At 42.4% G+C, this 21,140-nt stretch overlaps 1 protein-coding gene across 2 annotated transcripts in view; it reads right to left on the bottom strand.

The window, feature by feature from the left end:
• The window catches only part of PCYT1A (phosphate cytidylyltransferase 1A, choline), a 43,661-nt gene extending 23,166 nt beyond the window's left edge, over window positions 1–20,495 (bottom strand). Inside the window, exons 1-4 of one of the 2 annotated variants that reach the window (XM_081956131.1) lie at window positions 20,299–20,495; window positions 16,498–16,631; window positions 16,296–16,365; window positions 14,331–14,394 (exon numbers count right to left, since the gene is read on the bottom strand). In XM_081956131.1, the coding sequence (XP_081812257.1) occupies window positions 14,331–14,394; window positions 16,296–16,365; window positions 16,498–16,631; window positions 20,299–20,426 (396 nt within the window). In that variant the 5' untranslated portion in view covers window positions 20,427–20,495. Of the gene's footprint in view, window positions 1–3,672; window positions 3,804–14,330; window positions 14,395–16,295; window positions 16,366–16,497; window positions 16,632–20,298 lie in introns of those variants that run through there. The other variant, XM_081956130.1, reaches the window with a different exon arrangement.
• Between the last annotated feature and the right edge of the window lie 645 nt (window positions 20,496–21,140).

Here is a 21,140-nt window from a genome sequence, read left to right as displayed (position 1 = left end):
AATTAGTGACCATTAGAAGTCACGACAGCATTGAAAAAAGTGACACGACTGCTTTTCACACTTAGGACCATTCCGGCATCCCCGTGATCACAGGATTAAAATTCAGAGGCTTGACAACGGACTCAAATTTACGACGGCAGTGTCCCAAAGTCACGTGATTTTGCGACAAGCAAAGTCGATGGGGAAGCCAGAGAAAAGAAGGAGTAAGTGGGGGACATGACTGGAATGACCTTCCCCCTGATATTAGAACAACCACGGACCTCCGCTCCTTCCGCCAGAAGCTCAAAACCCACCTGTTTAATCTAGCCGGCCTGGCCTAATTCCAGCTCTCCCACCTCAGTCTGTATTTTTAAATTTCACGGGTTGGTCTTAAGGCTAAGTTTTTAATTTTTATAAATTCGTACAGGGGTCTAAAGTTTAATCTCTACATGGGGCTCCCCTTGAGATGCACCCGAAGGCTCCAGCTGGTTCAGAATGCAGCCGCGCGGGTTATTATGGGGAGTTCTAGGTACTCCCATGTAACACCTTTCCTGCGTGAGCTGCACTGGCTGCCTGTGGCTTTTCGGGTGCGTCTCAAGGTGCTGATTGTCATCTTTAAAGCGCTCCATGGCTCGGGACCTAGTTACCTGCGGGATCGCATTCTACCCCACACATCCCTGCGACCAATCCGCTCTCACAGAGAGGGACTCCTCCGGGTACCGTCCGCTAAGCAGTGCGGGCGGGCGGTGCCTAGGAATAGGGCCTTCTCTGTGATGGGCCCAACCCTCTGGAACGACCTCCCCCCCCCGATATTAGAACCACCTTGGATCTCCGCTCCTTCCGCAAGAAACTCAAGACCCACCTGTTCCGACTAGCCGGCCTGGCCTAATTGTAATTGTACTTACAGGGAACACCCACTACTGACCTTCCTGGATGGCTTTCTAAATTTTAAATTTTGGGGTTTTAACTGGTTTTAGAATTGTTTTTAATTATTTAATTAGTTTGGGTTGTATATACAGACGGTATGTGTGCGTTGTTTTGTCTGATGTTTTATGTTATGTTTTGTTGTTTTATACACGAATGGTCTGTACACCGCCCCGAGTCCCTATAGGGAGAGGGGGCGGTCTATAAATTTAATAAAACCTAAACCTAAACCTAATCCGATTTTAATTATATTTAATTATATTTATTATTGTTTGTATGGTTTTAATTTGGTACCTGTATACCGCCCCGAGTCCCTCCGGGGAGAGGGGGCGGTCTAGAAATCAAATAAATAAATAAATAAATAAATGACGGCAGTATTCCAGCATTTGAGAGGTTGCGACAAGGATTTGTGTTCCAAAGCACCTGAAGCCAGGAGAGGAAGCAACGGGTGGAAACGAATCAAGGAGAGAAACAACCTGGAATTTAGGAGAAACTTCCTAACGCTGAGTGACAATTAGCCAGTGGAACTGCTTGCCACCAGAAGTTGTGGGTGCTCCATCACTGGAGGTTTTTCAAGAAGAGATTGGACAGCCACTTGTTTGAAGTGGTCTAGGCGGGTCTCCTGCTTGAATAGGGGGTTGGACTAGAAGACCTCTAGGGTCCCTTCCGTCTCTATTCTCGGGGGTGAAATTCAGCAGGTTCTGGAGAACCGGTAGCGGAAATTTTGAGTAGTTTGGAGAACCGGCAAATGCCACCTCTGGCTGGCCCCCGAGTGGGGTGGGAATGAAGATTTTGCAGTATCCTTCCCCTGCCATGCCCACCAAGCCACGCCCACAGAACCGGTAGTAAACCAATTTGAATTTCGCCACTGTCTATTCTGATTAGATTCACTTAACGACGTCTTCGAAGAAAAAAAAACAAGGAAGTCCAGCTGCTTCCTGAAAAAACACCTTTGAGACAATCAGGACCTGGATGACTTAGAACAGGGGTGTCCAAACTTGGGAACTTTAAGACTTGTGGACTTCAACTCCCAGAATTCCCCAGCCAGCATGGCTGGCTGGGGAATTCTGGGAGTTGAAGTCCACAAGTCTTAAAGTTCTCAAGTTTGGACACCCCTGACTTAGAATCTTCAGGCATTATTGACTTAACCGCCGTGCTACTAACAGCGCCGGCGATTCCCTTAACAACTCTGGCAAGGAAGGTCATAAAATGGGGCAAACCAACTGAACAAACATCTCACAGCAGCAGAAAACAGCGCAAGGAGCTGAGGAAGCCACTGAAAACACAATGTATGGCAGAACCCACAATTAAAAAGAAAACGAAACAATCAACGTCATATAAAACCAACAAAGCACAGCCGCGCCCCTTGTTTACGCCACCTGGGCCAGCTGACCCCGAGGCCGACTGCACCATTCCTGCCCTTTGCACAACGCCCTTGGGCAAAGTTTGGCACACACCCCTGTTGCAAATGGCTGTGTAGCAGAGCAAGGACGCCTCTGCAGCCCATCTGCAACATCTGTTTATGTAGTGAATTTGGGCTCTGTTGCTCGTCAAGACACTTGGCTCACACACACAGGCAGTCCTCGACTTATCACAGCGCGTTTAGTGGCCGTTCAAAGTTACAACGGCACTAAAAAACGGAGTGTTTTTCACACTTACGACCGTTTGCAGCATTCCCCACAGTCATGTAATCAAAATTCCGATGCTTGGCAATCTGGCTTCCCCGTTGACTTGGCTGGTTGGAAGGTCGCAAAACGTGATCACATGACTAGCGACGGTCATAAATATGAACCAATCGCCTGAATTTTGATCACAGAATCATGGAGATATTACAATGGTTCTAAGTGTGAAAAACAGCCATGTCACTTTATTCAGTGACATAGTAATATTGAAGTCACTAAACAAACTGTTGTAAGTTGAGGACTCTCTATATGCCATATGCTTAAACAAAGAAAGAAAGATACTCCTTGACTTACAACAACCTTTTGGTCATTCAAAGTTACAATAACACTGACAAAAGTGAGCAATGATCCATTTTCACACTTACTTCAGCAACCTCATGGCCACACGATCAAAATCCGGACGCTTGACCACTGGTTCCGATTTATGACGGTCGCAGTATCCCCGGGGTCTCATTCGATCCCCTTTTGCAACCTCCTGACAAGCAAAGTCAATGGGGAAGCCACTTAATAACGGCCACGTTGCTCGCTTAACAGCCGCAGTGATTCGCTTAACAGCTGCAGTGATTCACTTAACAACCGCGGCAAGGAAGGTCCTGAAATGGGGCAAAAACCCATTTGACAACTGTCTCGCTTAGCAACATTCCTTTGGGTCTCAATGTTGGCTATAAGTCGAGGACTACCTGGGTGCCCATCTCGGCTGCAGAGACTCTGGATGACTCACAGCGGCGGAGTGGGAAAAAAGACAAGAATTAAAAACAGCGGCCAATATTATAAATAACCCCAAAGAGCAGCAGCCCAGAAACCACCCCCCCCAGGCACCTGTCTTTGAAACCCCCTGGAAGTCTTGAACCCATAAGGCTGCACTTGTCCTCCCCCCTCCCACTTTAGACCCCCCCCCCAGTTCTGATGCAACCTCCCTGGGGGCTTAACCCCCACCCCATCCCATGACCCCCCCTTCGACCCCTCCCACCCCGCCTCCTGCTGTCCCCCCGTCCCAAAACAGCCCCCCCACTACCAGCTCTGCTTCCCCCCCAAAAAAGGGGGCTCCTCCTGCCCCCCCCTCCTGGGGCGGCATCACCCTCCCCACCTGTCCCGGCGCGTCTTCCCTCCTCGGCTGCTCACGCCCGACTCTTGCCAACGGGGCTGGGCTGAACCGGAAGTGGTTCCGGACGGACCCAACCGAAAGGGACCGTCGCTCGCGAGAGATTCCGGGCGGAAACGGCGTCCCCGGCGCCGGAAGTTCCGCTGGAAATTTGCCTTCCCCGTTAGAGATACGTTATCCCTGTATACGTATTCGGGGTGGGGGCTTCCAATTCCAACCCCCATCATCCCCAGCCAGCCGCGGGGCTGTGGAAACCACAACTGGTCTCCCGCTCATGGAGGCGCCTTCCCCAATCTGGTTCCCTCCACTGTCTATTGCAATGGCATCTGGAGGGCACTAGGTTGGGTGTAAATTCAGTTTGCAACTAACTGTGGTTAAGGAAATCGTGGTTCTGGGCGATGTCTGAACGCTGCCCTTTCTGCATTTTATTTGCTATAATAAGAATTATAGTCAGTCTCCCTGGCAACCATGGTTAAGCAAGGGGTTCGACTAGAAGACCTCTAAGGTCCCTTCCAATTGTTAATTCTGGTTGTAGATAAATAGTACAATCATTTAGAATAAGCTTTTTCCTAGAATGACATGACAAGGTTTTGTTGATTTTATGATGTTGCTCTTTTAATTCTATAATGGAAAAAGCTCATTTTAAAATTAAAACATTTTCCACTTTTGAGTTTTTGTAAATAAGATAAATAAGCACCTCTGCAGTTCAGGACCGAAATTTTAAACTAAAGCATTCCAAGCAGCCTGTGATCAACATAAATCCCTTGGAAACAATTGGGGCTTTAAAAAATACTTTTCCAAATAAAATACTTTTATTTATTTTAAATATTTTTATGCTGAGTTTTACCATTACCACAATAAAATGTCAAGCAATAATACATACACTTATCATTACACTTTAAAAAACAGCATGAAGAATGTATAGTACCATTTTGGCATCCAGATTTAAAATATTGATTTCTTGAATATTTTCACAGCTACTGTTGACAAAGGGTTCTGCTAATCTGTTCTCTAACGTTATTTTTGGTACAAATAGAATGTTAGCAGTCACTGCAATCAAAACCATGTAATTAAATAATTGGATAAATACTTGATTTCTTAAAAACTTTCTCCTATGCCTTTTTATGCATCTATATGCAAGAAGCAACATGTGCTGAAAAGTATTGGCAATCAAAGCATCATTTTTGTGAGGATGAGTTTGCAAGATTCAAATTTTTCCCCAGCCAGCAATTCCTTTTTTCAAAAAATGAATATTGAGATAATCCAAAAGCAATTCCATAACTGCATCTATAGGAAGATAATATATATTTAACTAATGATAAGAATAAAAAGGTGTGAATGCAATTAAATTTAGATGCACTCAGTGCAAATATCAGGCAGCCAGATATCCTACATAACATGGGAGGATCTAACAGTAAATGTTGTAAAAATAGCCATCCGATTACACCCTACAGGTAGTTCAGAGCTCTAGGCAAAGAGCTTCTTCAGATCCTCCAATAAGATCCTTTTCAACTGGATAGGTTGCCAGAAACCAGATCTCAGATTGTTTTCATGCAGAAAATATGCTCAGGTTTTGGATTGATGCATCTTTTCCAAATGCATCACACCAAATTCCTCCTGTAAATATCACTATTAATTACATCAAAGAGATACAAATGCAATTAAAGTGGGTTTTGGAACATAATCCACGTTCAAGTTGTGGTATGTGCCTGCTATGCATGGATGGATGTGGGGAAAGGGCCACAGAAGGAATCTTTTAATGAATTGCACAAGCCCCAATCTTTCCTTTTTTTAAAAAAATATTACTGTATACTTGTGCAAAATTCAGGCATGGAGGTTGCATGCGCAGGTAGTCCTCAATGTATGATGACAATAGAGCCCCAAATTTCCTTTGCCGAGAAAAGACGGTTGTTAAGTGAGTTGTACTCCATTTTATGACCTTTCTTGCCACAGTTGTTAAGTGAATCACCACAGTTGTTAGCAAAGTGGTTGTTAAGTGAATCCGGCTTCCCCTTTGACTTTGCTTGTCAGAAGGTCACAAAAACCAGACCTGGGGACACTACAACTGTCATAAAGACATGCCAGTTGCCAAGCATCTAAATTTTCATCTGTGACCATTCTGCAATGGTCGTAAGTGTGAAAAACAGCCAACAGTCATTTTTCAGGGCCGTTGTCACTTTGAATGGTTGCTAAGTCGAGGGTGGAGTGTAGTTTACACCCTGGGAACAGAAAGGAGCAAATTTTGGGAGCTCAAGAGGCAACTGGGCTTTCTGTTTTTTCTCTGAAGACGTTTTGCTTCTCATCCAAGAAGCTTCTTCAGCTCTGACTGGATGGTGGGGATGGAAGCATTTATATTCCTTGCAGACAAGATTCAGCAGTCCATCTTGCATTTAAAAGACAACTTAGGCTGCTCTTTTGAACACTGCAAAGTCCACCTTTTGGACGGAGAGGAGCGCTGGTTTGAAAGAGGAGTCCAAGAGACCATATATGTCAAAATTGATCAGCCCTGTCTCAATTGGGGGAGGAGGGATATGATATCATCTACCTCCACTCTACAACACAGTCCTTTCAGCAATTCCAAGGCGGCTCTGCACCCATTTGCACCACTCAGGTGACTCTGAGGACACAGATAAAACCTCCAAGTGGCCTCAACGACCCTCTCAAAGGATGCAAACGACCAGCTTTGTCTGCAAGGAATACAAAATCCTTCCCTTCCCCACCATCCAGTCAGAGCTGAAGAAGCATCTTGAAGGAGAAGCAAAACATCTTCAAAAGAAAAACCAGAAAGTCCAGTTGCCTCTTGAAAAAAAAAATGCACCTTTGGGACAATCCTGACTTGGATGACGGAGAATCTCCATAGATTTTCAGAGCTCAGCTTTTGCGCTTTGCATTAAAGGCCGGTTTCTGGGTTCAAAATGAAAAACTAAAACATTAAAACACAACCACATCTTGCAGACGAGATTCGAACCAAGGCCATAGGCTAAAAAATAAAAATAAAAAGAGCAACAGCTCAAACTTACCCAGTCCACCTTCCTGCTCTCTGGTTCCTCCTTCTCTTCCTCCACATCTGGATCTTTGGGGTCCTCCCCTGAGCTGGCGGAGGGGGAAGGGGCCCTGGGGTCCCGCCATTGGGACTCTAAGCCCCCTGATGCTAAGCTGGGGGGGCTAAGTGGCTGCAGGGAGCAGCGAGGACACAGGTCCCCCTCCGCAGCCCCAGGAAAGGCAGCCTCGCAGAGCGCGCACCGCTTGGATTTCTGCCTGTGTTTGAGGGGTCTGTCCGACATGGTGGGCATGGGATAAAGGGGGGCTCAGAGAGCAGAGGAAGCAAAAGAAAGAGGTGTGCCCCTCCCCAATTCGTGGGATCTCCCTCCAGGCCTGAGCTACTGGTCTATTAGGCAGGAGCTGTCTTTGAGGGACCAGGCCACCCCAAGAAGCCCACCAGGGACCCACATAGAGGGTCAATCAAGGCTCCAAGACTGGACTTTGTTGCTGGATCCTGAAACAGAAATCCAGGATTTATGTTGCAACTTGGAAGCTCCTCATTGACCCCCTCTGGTGGAAGGGAGGCCTGTGGTAGAATAGAATAGGAATAGAAAATAGAATAGAAATTAGAATAGAACAGAAGAATAGAATAGAAAATATCAAGAATAAAACAGAATAATGAATAAGAATAGAATAGAAAACAGAATAGAATAGAAATAGAACAGAACAGAATAGAAATAGAACAGAAAAGAATATTGGAATATAGAAGAGAAATATAAAGAATAAAACAGAATAGAATTATGAATAAGAATAGAATAGAAAAACAGAATAGAATAGAAACAGAAATAGAACAGAATGGAATAGAAATAGAACAGAATATTGGAATATAGAAGAGAAATTAGTAGAACAGAACAGAACAGGAATGGCATGGCATGGCATGGCATTTTCCTTCTTCTTGTGCCATATCTGTCATCAGACGTTGGCGATCATGTTGGCAATCCTATTTTTGTCAACAGTCACATGAAGAAGTGCTGCTGAGTTTTGTCCAAACCAGTCCCTTAGGTTTTGAAGCCATGAGGTTCTTCTTCCGCCTGGGCCTTCGTTTGCCTTCAATCTTTCCCTGGAACAGGGGTGGGTTCCTGCCAGCATTACTACCGGTTCGGTGTGCAAAAAAATTTGTGCGCACGCGCTGGCTTTGCTCAGTGGCCTAGGAAACAAAGCTCTTCCAAAATCTGGAAAAAGTCCTGCTAGAAATACTTTGAAACCTCCTCCCAGATGGGGGCAACAGAAACAGAGACCGTGAAGTGGGTGTGTGGGGTCTCTAACAACACTTTGAGCTCTGAGCACATAGCACTTACAAGCAGCATCCTGATTGATGGGAAGTGAGCTTCCTATAATCTTCTCCGTTGTCCTCCTCTCTCTCTGTAGGGACTTTCTATCTGAGGCACTGCAGCCACCAAACCAAACAGGGATGCAGTTAGTACTGGAGTATGTAAATATGTATATATGTGTGTGTGTGTGTGTGTGTGTGTGTATGTTTATTTATCTGACATGGTAAAGGGTCTCCTGCTTCAGCAGGGGGTTGGACTAGAAGATCTCCAAGGTCTTTTCCAGCTCTATTTTGAATTGAATTGACCTAAGCCAAAGCATTAGAATGCCTCATTTGGCCCTCAAAATAATTACGCACAAAGACTTATCTTTGAACATGAGTAAGATCTCCACAGTGGGAAGATCACCCTCAAAAGGTCAGTGTGCGTGAATTCCTCCTCAAGTTTTAATTACATGAAAATAAGCAATTATCAGTTGTTAAATTCTTGAGGAAGACAAGTAACCTGACGATGGCAATTTACAATGGAAACTCTGAACGTGGACTGGAAAAATGTCAAGTATTTCCTTGTCAGATTAATGTAAATATTATCTTAAATGCTGACTACTAAAAAAACTCCACCCATCCACCCCCACGGATTTTTTAAAAGTTTTAGATGGTTTGGAATCTGATAGCTAAGATAACAAGCCCATGTTGTCTTTTCTCACCCACAATGAAGAGTTTTGTTCCATGATGAAGCCAGCAACAAGCACACTCTCTGAGGAGAAAGACTATTTTCTACAATAGATTTAAAACAAAATTTCAAAAAAACCCTTTTAAGCAAAATTTATGGAAGAGTGGACAGCCCTGATTCCAATTATAATTTAGATGCTCGTGGGAAAACAGAGTCTGTGTTTCCACATTGATGAGTTTTGGCTTGGGGTCCTGTGTGAAAATAGATATTCAATATAAAAAAAAAATATTCAATATAAAACAATTCTAGGCTGCATGAAGAGAGGGATGGAATCAAGATCCCGTGAAGTGTTAATACCACTTTATAATGCCTTAGTGAGGCCACACTTGGAATCCTGCATCTAGTTTCAGTCGCCACGATGTAGAAAAGATGTGGAGACTCTAGAAAGAATTCAGAGAAGAGCCACAAAGAGGATTAGGGGACTGGAGACTAAAACAGATGAAGAACGGTTGCAGGAACTGGGGATGTTTAGCTTAAGAGAAAGAAGCACTAGGGGAGACATGATAGCATTGTTCCAATATCTCAGGGGTTGCCACAAAGAAGAGGGAGTCAAACTATTCTCCAGGGCAACTGAGGGTAGAACTAAGAAGCAATGGGTGGAAACTAATCAAGGAGAAAAGCAACTTAGAATTGAGGAGAAATTTCCTGACAGTTAGAACAATTAATCAGTGGAACAGAAGTTGCCTCCAGAAGTTGTGAATGCCCCAACACTGGGAGTCTTTAAGAAGATGTTGGATAGCCATTTGTCTGAAACGGTGTAGAGTTTCCTGCCTAGGCAGGGGGTTGGACTAGAAGACCTCCAAGACTGGAGACTAAAACATAGGAAGAACGGTTGCAGGAACTTGGGTCTGGCTAGTCTAGGGAAGAAAGGGACCAGGGGAGACATGATAGTAGTCTTCCAATGTTTAAGGGGCTGCCACAGAGAGGAGGGGGTCAAGCTATTTTCCAAAGCACCTGAAGGCAGGACAATAAGCAACTGAGAGAAGCAATCTAGAATTAAGAAGAAATTTCCTGACAGTGAGAGAACAATCAACCAGTGGAACAACTTCCCTCCAGAAGTTGTGAATGCTCCAACACTGGAAGTTTTTAAGATGATGTTGGAGAACCATTTGTCTGGGGTGGTGTAGGGTTTCCTGCCTAAGCAGGGGGTTGGACTAGAAGATCTTCAAGGTCCCTTACAACTGTTATTCTATTCTATTCTGCATCCTATGCTATATTATAATTTATTGTCTCTTCTATTTTATTCTACCCTATTCACAGACAGCCCTCCACTTATGACCACAATTGAGCCCCAAATTTTTGTTGATGGTTGTTAAGTGAGTTTTGCTTCATTTTACCACCTTTCTTGTCACCGTTCTGAAGCAAATCACTGCAGTCACTAAGTTAGTAACAAGATTGTTAAGTGAATCTGGTTTCCCCACTGCCTTTGCAAAAGGGGATCACATGACCCCGGGATACTGCGACCGTCATAAATATGAATCAGTTGGGGAGTTCCGGTTCTGGCGGCGGTGGTGACGGGCAGCTCTTTGCCCGCTCCGGCTCCCCGGTGGGCTTCCCCACTCCTTGGGGGGCACAGGACACCCCGCAGAGGGGTCCTGCCGGAGGGGCGGCATCGCGGAGGACTCCTGCAGCGGCGGCGGCGGCGGCCGGCAGGAGGTCTCTCGCGCGCCCAAGGCACCGGGGAGCAAGCTCGGAGGGCGCTTCGCGTTCCTACGCCTCGCGCCTCGCTATAAGCCGACTGGAGAATGCAACAATTGAAGGAAGCAGCTGCAGTGCGGTGAGGTTGCTTCTCTCTTCATCCCTTATTCTGCATGAAGATTTACTCAGCCTTTTAAAACTTTAAAATTACTTTCGGAGCATTTTGGAGGTGCGGCTGGAGGGAGGGTTCCCCCCCCCCCCTTGGACAAGCGGCGAGGAACAATTTTGCTCTCAGCCCCCGGGGAAGGAGGAGGGGGGAGAGCCAACGAATGAAGCCTCACTTAGGCTGAGATGATTTTCTTTTCAATTTAATCCTACATATTACAATGATTTGAGGACTTTTGGAACTTTTTAAAACTTTGTTATGCCTCTGTGCCCAAAACTGGCAGGGCAAGATGGCACACTTCCGTTGTCTTTATGAACTCTGAAACCTGACTCCACCTTTAAAATTCAGGCTTCCGGTCTTTGTCTCCGTGTCTCCCAGAGGAATCTCTTGTGGATTGGTATTTTTTAAACCTTCTAGGGGAAATTTTCTATCTATTGCCAGACTTATTGGAGAGACTCTCTTCTGCCTGGTTCTTCTGCTCCCGGATTCACCTGGCTACCCTTCTTTTCTAACTGTTTACTTCATATTTGGACTGAACTTCTAACGTTATAAAGGATGGCATCCAAGAGACCCCCTCCTGGAAAACCTGGCTTTGCCACTTCTGCTCCAAAATCCGCAACATCCAGTCCAGCCACACAGTCAAAGATAACAGAACTGATGCAACATAAGACTACAGAGATGGACTTTCAACAAATGCTTCAACAAATTTTACAGGGCCAGGAGGAAATCAAGAAACAGCTAAGGGAAATGAAAGATGAAATTAAAGAAAATCAAGCCCAAATATATAAGAACTCACAAAGACTGAATCTTGTGGAAGGGGGGGTGGAGGAGGTGAGGGGGGGGGGGTAGAAGCTGTGCAGAAAGGGAACAAAGATCTTGACATCCAACAGATGAAAATAGAATTTGAGAGAATGTCCTATTACCTTAGATTTCAAAATGTTATAGAAGAAGATGGGGAAAACATAAGGGACATCATGATAAACATCCTGGCTGACTACACACATAAAGAAAAACAACAGATGGGGTGGGATATAGACCTGGTTTATAGAGTGAACTCAGCTTATGCTAGAACTCACAATGTACCCAGGGAGGTTCACATTAAATTTCTTAGAAAAAGCACAAGAGATGAAATTCTGGGTGTACAAAGGGGGCAAGCATTGACATACCATGATATGGAGATAACCATTCTGAAGCAGATCCCTAAGAAGATTAGAGAAAAAAGGAAGAATTATTCGCAATTAGCGAATAAATTATACCAGAAAGGGGTGTGGTTTAGATGGTTGATGCCTGAAGGTATGCTGATATTCTGGGAGGAGACAAGAATCAGAATCAATTCACCCATAGAGGCGCAGGCCTTTATGGAAAAAAATAAAACACTCCTAGAGAAAACACCAGACATTACAACGGACACGCAGGACACGGGAGGGGCCAGAGCTCTGCCAGTGGAGGGAGATGGGGCAATAGCAAGAAGACTCAGATCACAAAAATAAACAAGAAAATCATATTATTATAAACTGACCGAAAGTGATAATGGAATTATATCTGGATTTTATATTGTAATGTTTAATCTGATTGAATTTAGTAACAGAACTAATATGCTGATTGTAATCAATTATATACTAATGCATTATATATAAATGTATACTATGAATATGGAGAGAGGGGCGCCTGTCACACTTTGCAACTGCCATAATTTGTACACCTGTCCATTTACCCTTTTCCCTATAAATGTTGAAAAACCAATAAAAAAATTTGTCAAAAAAATAAAATAAAAAATAAAAAATAAATATGAATCAGTTGCCAAGCAACTGAATTTTGATCATATGACCACAGGGATGCTGTAACAGTGGCAAGTGTGAAAAACTAAGTTTCGGTGCCGTTGTAACTTCGGTCACTAAATGAACTGTTGTAAGTCGAGGACTGGCTGTATAATTTGCATCAAGCATGTACGGGATGCATTATGCTGCCAGCAACCTTAAGAGTGTAATTGTGTAATTTGAACAACACTTTGACCTTCCTGAGCTTCTTTTCCACACTGACAGAATAAAACACAGAAGCAAGAGGGAAATATTCATAAAAGAGAGAAAAGATTTTTTAGCAGAGTCAGGAGGGGGACTCATGTAGAAACACACGGGGATTAATAAGGCAAGGTATTATATTATAATTCACGGAGATTTCAAAATACAAGGACAGATTAAGACACGTGCAATGGATTTGCGAGGACAAAGGTAACCTTTGTTAACAACTGTATTGAAATGGCCGCATGTGGGACCATGTACAGGTGTCACTAAGCGCATGGAGCAACACAACAGGGGAAAATATTTATACAACCCACCGGAAATTGAAGAGTGGCTGTTCTCCATTTCCAAGGGAATTGTGCTGGAGTTCTTTATATACGCAACAGCAAAAGCAGGAGCCTGGGGTCCTTTAAAAATGTCATTTGGAAGCTATATTTCATACAATGGACTAGATATATACAGACACACACACACATATATATACATGAGGGTGCAGGCACAGAGAGAGGAAAGGAAAAGCAGCAGGCAGTCCTGCTTCTTCAGGATCTTCAAAACGAGCGCTGCTCTTCTTGGACGTTAGTAGAAAAAACAGCCAAAGGCCACAGCGACACAGAAGAGAGTCTCCTGGGGAGATGAAGAGAAGGGTTATGAAGGAAGTTGCAGCTGCACAGAAACAGCAGCATGAGAAGGTTTTTTTCCCCTTAATAAGGAAAAGAAGCAGGTACCCTTAGAAGAGAATATTGGTAGCTCAGGGTTAAATTGGGCTGCCCTTGGTGCTCCTAAGAGCTTGGTTGCTTTCTTGCAGACATTTCATGACCCAACTAGGTAACATCATCAGGGCTAGAAGGGAAGGGGGGTTGCCAGGAGGAGGAGGAAGTGGTGGAGGAGAACTGTGGGCTCCTTGGTGCTCTCTCAGCTGTGTTGTTTTCTTACAGACATTTAATTACCCAACTAGGTAACATTATCAGTGCTAGAAGGGGGGCTTAGGAGGAAGAGCAGGAGGATGACGATGGTGGCAACTATGGGGTCTTTGGTACTTTGTGAGATGGGTTGTTTTCTTGCAGACATTTCATTACCAAACCAGGGAACGTCATCAGTGCTGGAAGGGAGTGGGGTTTGCTCTCCACTTATATACAAGTGTTGGTAGGAGTGCTGTTTTCTTCTGGATAGTTCCTTGATTTGTCTGAATGGGACAAGCCACTGGTATATAAACAAAGAGCAAACCTCCCTGCAGGTAAACCACCAAGCTCAAAAAATCTGGCTTCTTTTTAAGATCTGCTGATATGGAATAGGTGGTATAATTGGCTCGAAAAGAGATGTGAAATTAATGCATAATGAGTGTATAGGAAATATAACAAAAGGAGAGGGTATATATTCAGAAATCAATAGAGGTGTAAATGTTGTATATACTGTATGTTGTATATATTCTAAAAATAATAATCATGAAACAAGGAGGTACAGGTACGAAACAGTAGGCTGTAGAATGGAAAAGTAGAAATTAGAAAAAAGAATACCGATAGCGGAAAGCTCTAAAAGTGTAATTGCGATTTCAATGTTTAAAAAGGCTGAATAAAAATGATATTTTTTTCAAAAAAAGATCTGCTGACAGGCCCAGCAAAGAGACCCACCATTGTTCCAAAGCAATTGATGGCAAAGCAGAGATATACATGCAAGTCAGACTGACACACTCCCCCCGGGTGTCTCCTTGGCAGACCACATTTTAACAGCTACCTGGTGTGGCGCATTAGTTCTAAAAATAAATAAAACTAAAGAACTTACATTGATGAAAACATCCTGAGCGTAGTTGTCGGTATCAGCATCCCAAAAGCAACGGGCAGCCATGCTTTAAAAACAAAAAAGGAAAAAAGTAGGAAATCAGCTAGTAAAAAGTCAAAGTACAGCTAGTCCTCACTTACGATGTTCCATTTAGTGACTGTTCAAAGTTATAATAGCACTGAAAAAAGTGACTGATGACCGCTTTTCACACGGAGTTTTCCCAATTTTAAGACCTTTCTTGCCACCGTTGTTAAGTGAATCCTAGAGTTGTGAAGTTAGTGACACGGTTAAATGAATCTGGCTTCCCCCGTTGACTTTGCTGGTCAGAAGGTCGCAAAAGGGAATCACGTGACCCAGGGACACTGCAACCGTCATAAGTACATGCCAGTTGCCAAGCCTCTGAATTTTGATCACGTGACACCGGGGAGGCTACCACGGTCATCGGTGTAAAAAGCAGTCATAAATCACTTGTTCTCAGTGCCGTTGTAACTTCGAACTGTCACTAAACGAAAGGTTGTAAGCCGAGGACTGCCTGCAATGCAACCCATAGGACACAAAAGCACCCAAAATGGGTGTGTGTATGTGTGTGTGTTTTAAGTAAAAGGGAATTAAATGTAGATTAACTAAGCTGAACGAGGTAGTAGGTCCGTTGATATGTATTAATAGTGGAATGTGAAATGACTATATTGGATTACAAATAAGAAACGTATTAATTGGAAAAGATACCAGGGGGAAGGGGAAAAAATGGAGAGGGAACTTTTATATACGCCTAACAATACATGTGTAAAGTTATAACACGAGGCTTAAAAAATATGGGCGCTTAATGATGTGTAACTGTGTAATAGTATTATGTGGATAGCTGGGAACCTGAACTTGGCTCACACCTTGGCCAAAAAATAGGGGTTTTTTTTGGGGGGTGGGTGGAATAAATGGAACCTATATATAAATATACTTTAAAAAAAGAAGATATGTAAAATTAGCAACATGGAAAATATTTTCTGGACTATAATTATTAATGCCACTAATATTAAACGGAGCTTGCTCAGACGCTGAAATACTCCATGCAAATTAGAGAGTGGAAGGGAGGAAAAGAGAGGGAAAGAGAGAGAGAGAGGAGACAGGAGAGAGGGAACCAGAAGAAAGGAAAAGAGGAGAGAGGGAAGGTGTGGAAAGAGGGGAGAGGAGAGGGAGAGAGCAAGGGGAAGTGGAGAAGAGAGAGATGGAAGAGGGAAGAAAGGAGGTAGGGAGGACAGAGGGAGAGGAGAAAAGTTGAAATTGAAACAGACTACTATAATATGGTGTATGGAAAGCAGAAGAGCAAATAATACAATACAATAGTAGAGTTGGAAGGGACCTTGGAGGTCTTCTAGTCCAACCCTCTGCCTAGGCAGGAAACCCTATACTGTTTCAGACAAATAGCTATCCAACATCCTCTTAAAGACTTCCAGTGTTGGGGCATTCACAACTTCTGGAGGCAACTTCTGTTCCACTGATTAATTGTTCTAACTGTCAGGAAGTTTCTCCTCAGTTCTAAGTTGCTTCTCTCCTTGATTAGTTTCCACCCATTGCTTCTTGTTCTGTCCACAGGTGCCTTGGAGAATAGCTTGACTCCCTCTTCTTTGTGGCAACCTCTGAGATATTGGAAGACTGCTATCATGTCTCCCCTGGTCCTTCTTTCTATTAAACTAGACATGCCCAGTTCCTGCAACCGCAGGAACTTTCTAATAAAATTTCATTTTATTAGATACTGCCCAATGTTCAAGTTTGTCAAGATCCTTCTGTATCTTGACAAGTTGATGAAAATTGATGAGGCTTGATGGTAAGAGGAATTGATATAATATTGAATACTTTTAAAAAGTTTGTTAAGATGTAATGATATACTTTGGATTATATGTATGTTAAAAAAAAAAAAAACTAAAATGGTGGTGGGGAGGGGGGGAGGAATTGTTTAACCGAAGAAAAACTCACTTCACTCCCTCGCCTCTCTGTTCTCCGATCACTACTTGCACTACTATTTTATAGCGGTGAAATCCTTTCTCTGAAAAAGAAAAAAAGGAAAGGAAATATCCTTGGGATCAAAACCACGCAAGTCATCGTTTTCAATGCTCGGTCAGTTGGGAGATAAAGCCCAGGGTCCTTAGGGAGGGTCAAGGCAGGCAGATTGAACGACCTTTCAGCCTGTCCCGGATCAGCTCCGATAAGAGTTTAGTTTGGGCTCCAATCTCCTCTGGATTGTACTGTACATTGGCCAACTCCTCCTTCAGGACTTCCCGGATGCAATCTTTCACCATGGAAGAACGGAATCTAAGAGAAAAGAGAGAGAGAGAGAGAGAAGGAAATAGCATTCTTGATCCTGGCAGAGGTAAATCGATCAGAATAGAGCTGGAAGGGAGCCTGGAGATCAGGAAGCCTTGTGGAGAGGCTGCTACTCCACCTGATCCGAATCAAGAATGGACGACGTCCACTGTTGGAAGAAAAATCCAGGCCCCGTTCCAAGCCAGGAATAAAATGGGGGCTGCTTAAAAAAGAAAGTTTATTTTTATTTTATTTTCAAAGTTTTTTATTTTTACTACAACTTTACACATATGATAGAAACAAAGGGTTGACCGGATCTTCCTTTTGACGTTCTCTCATTTATATAATCCATTTTACATCATAGCTTGATTTTCACTTTCAGCCAAATTATTTTCTTCCATTATTTTCCATTTTTTTATACTCATTTTTTTCTTAGTACATAAAGGATATCTTCAATTGCTTCTTCAAAAATTGCATCAAATCATAGTTTCATATTTCTCTATTGGTCTAGTTTATTATAAACAATCTATATCCTCTAATTAAGTTTTAACAGAGAGAGCCTTTCTTACAATTTTTCTACAATTAACAATGTACTATACTTCCTTTATTTCTTAATTAGTTGCATAACAATATCAATCATACTACTATTCCCTTTAATCTACGAATACAGCTGATGAACAGAACTACAGCGTGCAGTTCTGGGACAGCTGACGAAACGGAATTGGGAGTGGGTGGGTTTTTGTCCCTTCTTTAGGTTATGTATTTGAGATTCCTGTTGCTGTGCAAGGACATGTCCTTTATTATTCTAATGGCTGTTGTCAGATTCCTATGGGTTATGGTTGGCTCCCTAGGCAGAAGGGGAAGTGCAAATGTCAAGTGAGCTAATCTTGTCAGCCTTTGGCTTGCCTAATTGTATTGCTCATCTGAAGTCTCTGTCTGACCCAGTCTTTCTGAATGGATTGCCAAATCCACCTTCGGATTCTGCAACAGCTTTGTTCCCTATGCCATCTGTCTGGTAAACTTACAAGATTTGTTTCTCTCGTCATGTGCATGGATACATCCGAACCAGACCGTGTTGTTTCTCGGTGTCATATATGCGGGATAATGCATAATTCTGCATTTATTTTTCTTGTCATGTTACAATAATACAATAGTAGAGTTGGAAGGGATCTTGGAGGTCTTCTAGTCCAACCCCCTGCCTAGGCAGGAAACCCTATACCGTTTCAGACAGATGGCTATCCAACCTCTTCTTAAAGACTTCCAGTGTTGGGGCATTCACAACTTCTGGAGGCAATTTCTGTTCCACTGATTAATTGTTCTCACTGTCAGGAAGTTTCTCCCCAGTTCTAAGTTGCTTCTCTCCTTGATTAGTTTCCACCCATTGCTTCTTGTTCTACCCTCAGGTGCCTTGGAGAATAGCTTGACTCCCTCTTCTTTGTGGCAACCTCTGAGATATTGGAACACTGCTATCATGTCTCCCCTAGTACTTCTTTCTCTTAAGCTAAACATACCCAGTTCCTGCAACCGTTCTTCATATGTTTTAGTCTCCAGTCCCCTAATCCTCTTTGTTGCTCTTCTCTGCACTCTTTCTAGAGTCTCCACATCTTTTTTACATTGTGACGACCAGAACTGAATGCAGTATTCCAAGTGTGGCCTCACCAAGGCATTATAAAGCGGCATCAACACTTCACGTGATCTTGATTCTCTCCCTCTGTTGATGCAACCTAGGACTGTGTTGGCTTTTTTGGTAGCTGCTGCACACGGCTGGCTCATATTTAAATGGTTGTCCACTAGGACTCCAAGATCCCTTTCACAGGTACTACTACTGAGCAATGTTTATATTAGATGCTTTGAGAGCTGTAGGCAACGTAATTTCATTTTAATGTATGCCGATTAGTGTACATTCAAAGTGACAATAAAGTATAAATCTAAGTCAAATCTGCATTTCTAAAAGCTGACCTCCTCAGTTTCTGCTAGGGGCAGGGAAACTGGGGCTTCTGCTTCCCTTAAGATCCCCCTCGCCCCCATTTCTCCTTATATTCTATCCTGCCTTTTTTTAATATATCCCAAAATATTTTATTCCCTAGGAGGGTGAGTGCTGACTTTCAATACCACCTAAGAGATAAATAACAGAATAACAGAGTTGGGAGGGACCCTGGAGGTCATCTAGTCCAATCCCCTGCTCAAGCAGCAGACCCTATAATATTGCAGACAAATGACGGTCCAATGTCTTCTTAAAAACCTCCATTGATGGAGCACCCACAATTTCTGATGGTGAGTTCTAGTCTGGCCATAGGCACGAAAGCTGGCTGGGTAACTCTAGGCCAATCCCCCCCCCCCACCTCTTCTCTCTCTCTCATCCCAGCCCACCTCACAAGGTTGTTGTCGTTGTGGAGAAAATACAGGTAGTCCTCAACTTACAACAGTTCGCTTAGTGATCATTCAAAGTTACAACGGCACTGAAAAAAGGGACGTACGACCATTTTACACACTTACGACCATTGCAGCATCCCCATGTGATTCACATTGGATGTGAATTGGCAACTGACTCACATTTATGACGGTCGCAGTGTCCTGGGATCACATGATCCCCTTTTGCGATCTTCCGATAAGCATTCACTGAACGACTGTGTGACTAATTTAACTGCAGTGATTCACTTAACAATTGTAGCAAGATGATTTGATTTTTAAAATGGGACAAAACTCACTTAACAAATGTCTCACTTAGCAACACAAATTCTGGGCTCAATTGCGGTCATAAGTCGAGGACAACCTGTAGAGGAAAGTAGGCTGGATACGTTTGCAGCTTTGAATCGTTTTATTTGTTTATAAATTTTATATTTCATTTTGTTATTATTTTATATTTCATTATTTGTTTTATTTTTTATATTTATATTTATTGTATATAATATTATAATTATATTATACCATATTATATATTTTTTATTATATATTATATTTTATATATTATATTGCAACTTTGAATCGTTTTATTTGTTTATAAATTTTATTTATTTTATATTTCATTATTTGTTTTATTTTTTATATTTATATTTATTGTATATAATAATATTATACCATATTATATATTTATATATTATACTATATTATATTTTATATTATATTGCAGCTTTGAATCGTTTTGTTTATAAATTTTATTTACTTTATATTTCATTATTTGTTTTATTTTTTTAGTTATATTTATTGTATATAATATTATAATTATACCATATTATATATTTATATTAGATTATACTATATTTTATTATATTTTATATTATATTGCAGCTTTGAATCGTTTTTAGAAATTTTATTTATTTTATATTTCATTTTATTATTTTATATTTATATATATTATATTATAATATTATATTATATATTTATTATATATTTTATATATTATATTATTTTATTCTTTATTTATTAATTGATTTTATTTTTATTTTATTTTATTCACCATTCTAGGGGGCTGACACCATAAAAGATTGTAATAAAAGAAAAGACATTAAAATCAAGAGTTTTAGAAGCAATACATGCAAAGCCCCCTCCCCCCCTTCTAGGGCGAGGCTCTCTCTGGCCTCCCACAATGCCCCGCGGCGGCCTACCTCGCAGGGCTGTTGTGCCACCGAAAGACGGGGAAGGCGCGAAAAGGGGACGGTGGGAGAGCCGGGCTGACCTGTGGTGGAAGGCCGGGCGCAGGTGGTAGGCCCGGGCGGGGCTGGGGGTGCTGCTCTGCCGGGCCAAGGGCGTCGGGGTGAGGGTCGGGGTCGGGGTGGGGGTCACAGGCGGCGCCGTTTCTGCCATAACAGCGGCCGCTTCACGAAGGACGGCGTCGCTAGGGCGTTGCTAAGGCGACGGCGCCCCTAACTTCCGCTTTCTGCCCTTCCGCTCCATCCAGGGACCTTTTTCCCATACGTCACTTCCGGGAGTAGAGCTTTGCCACGCGCCAAGCCACGTCGGCCAGGGAGGGCAACGGTGCCACTCTAGCTCTCCATGTCTCTATAATACTCAACTGCCAGAGATAGCTAAGAATAGGAAAGTGAAGAGATAGGAGTGAAGTCTTCTTTCTTTCCGCGTCAGGGCAGTAGATATAGAATATTATTGGAATATAGAATGGAATAGAATAGAATAGGAATAAAGCAAAGGAATAGAATAGAACAGATATTGGAAAATAGAATAGAATAGAATAAAAGAATAGAATATAGGACAGCACAGAACAGATATTGGAATATAGAATAGAAATGAATAGAATAGAATAGAATAGAAAACAGAACAGATATTGGAAAATAGAATAGAATAGAATAAAAGAATAGAATATAGGACAGCACAGAACAGATATTGGAAAACAACAGAACAGATATTGGAATATAGAATAGAAATGAATAGAATAGAATGGAATAGAAAACAGAACAGAACAGATATTGGAAAATAGAATAGAATATAATAGATATTGGAATATAGAATAGAAATGAGTAGAATAGAATAGAAGTAGAACAGAACAGATCTCCCAAATCAGCA

This window comes from Natrix helvetica (assembly GCF_964273705.1).
Source record: "Natrix helvetica genome assembly, chromosome: 5".
NCBI classification, from domain to species: Eukaryota; Metazoa; Chordata; class Lepidosauria; order Squamata; family Natricidae; genus Natrix; species Natrix helvetica.
This window is presented reverse-complemented; position numbering and strand designations above follow the sequence as displayed.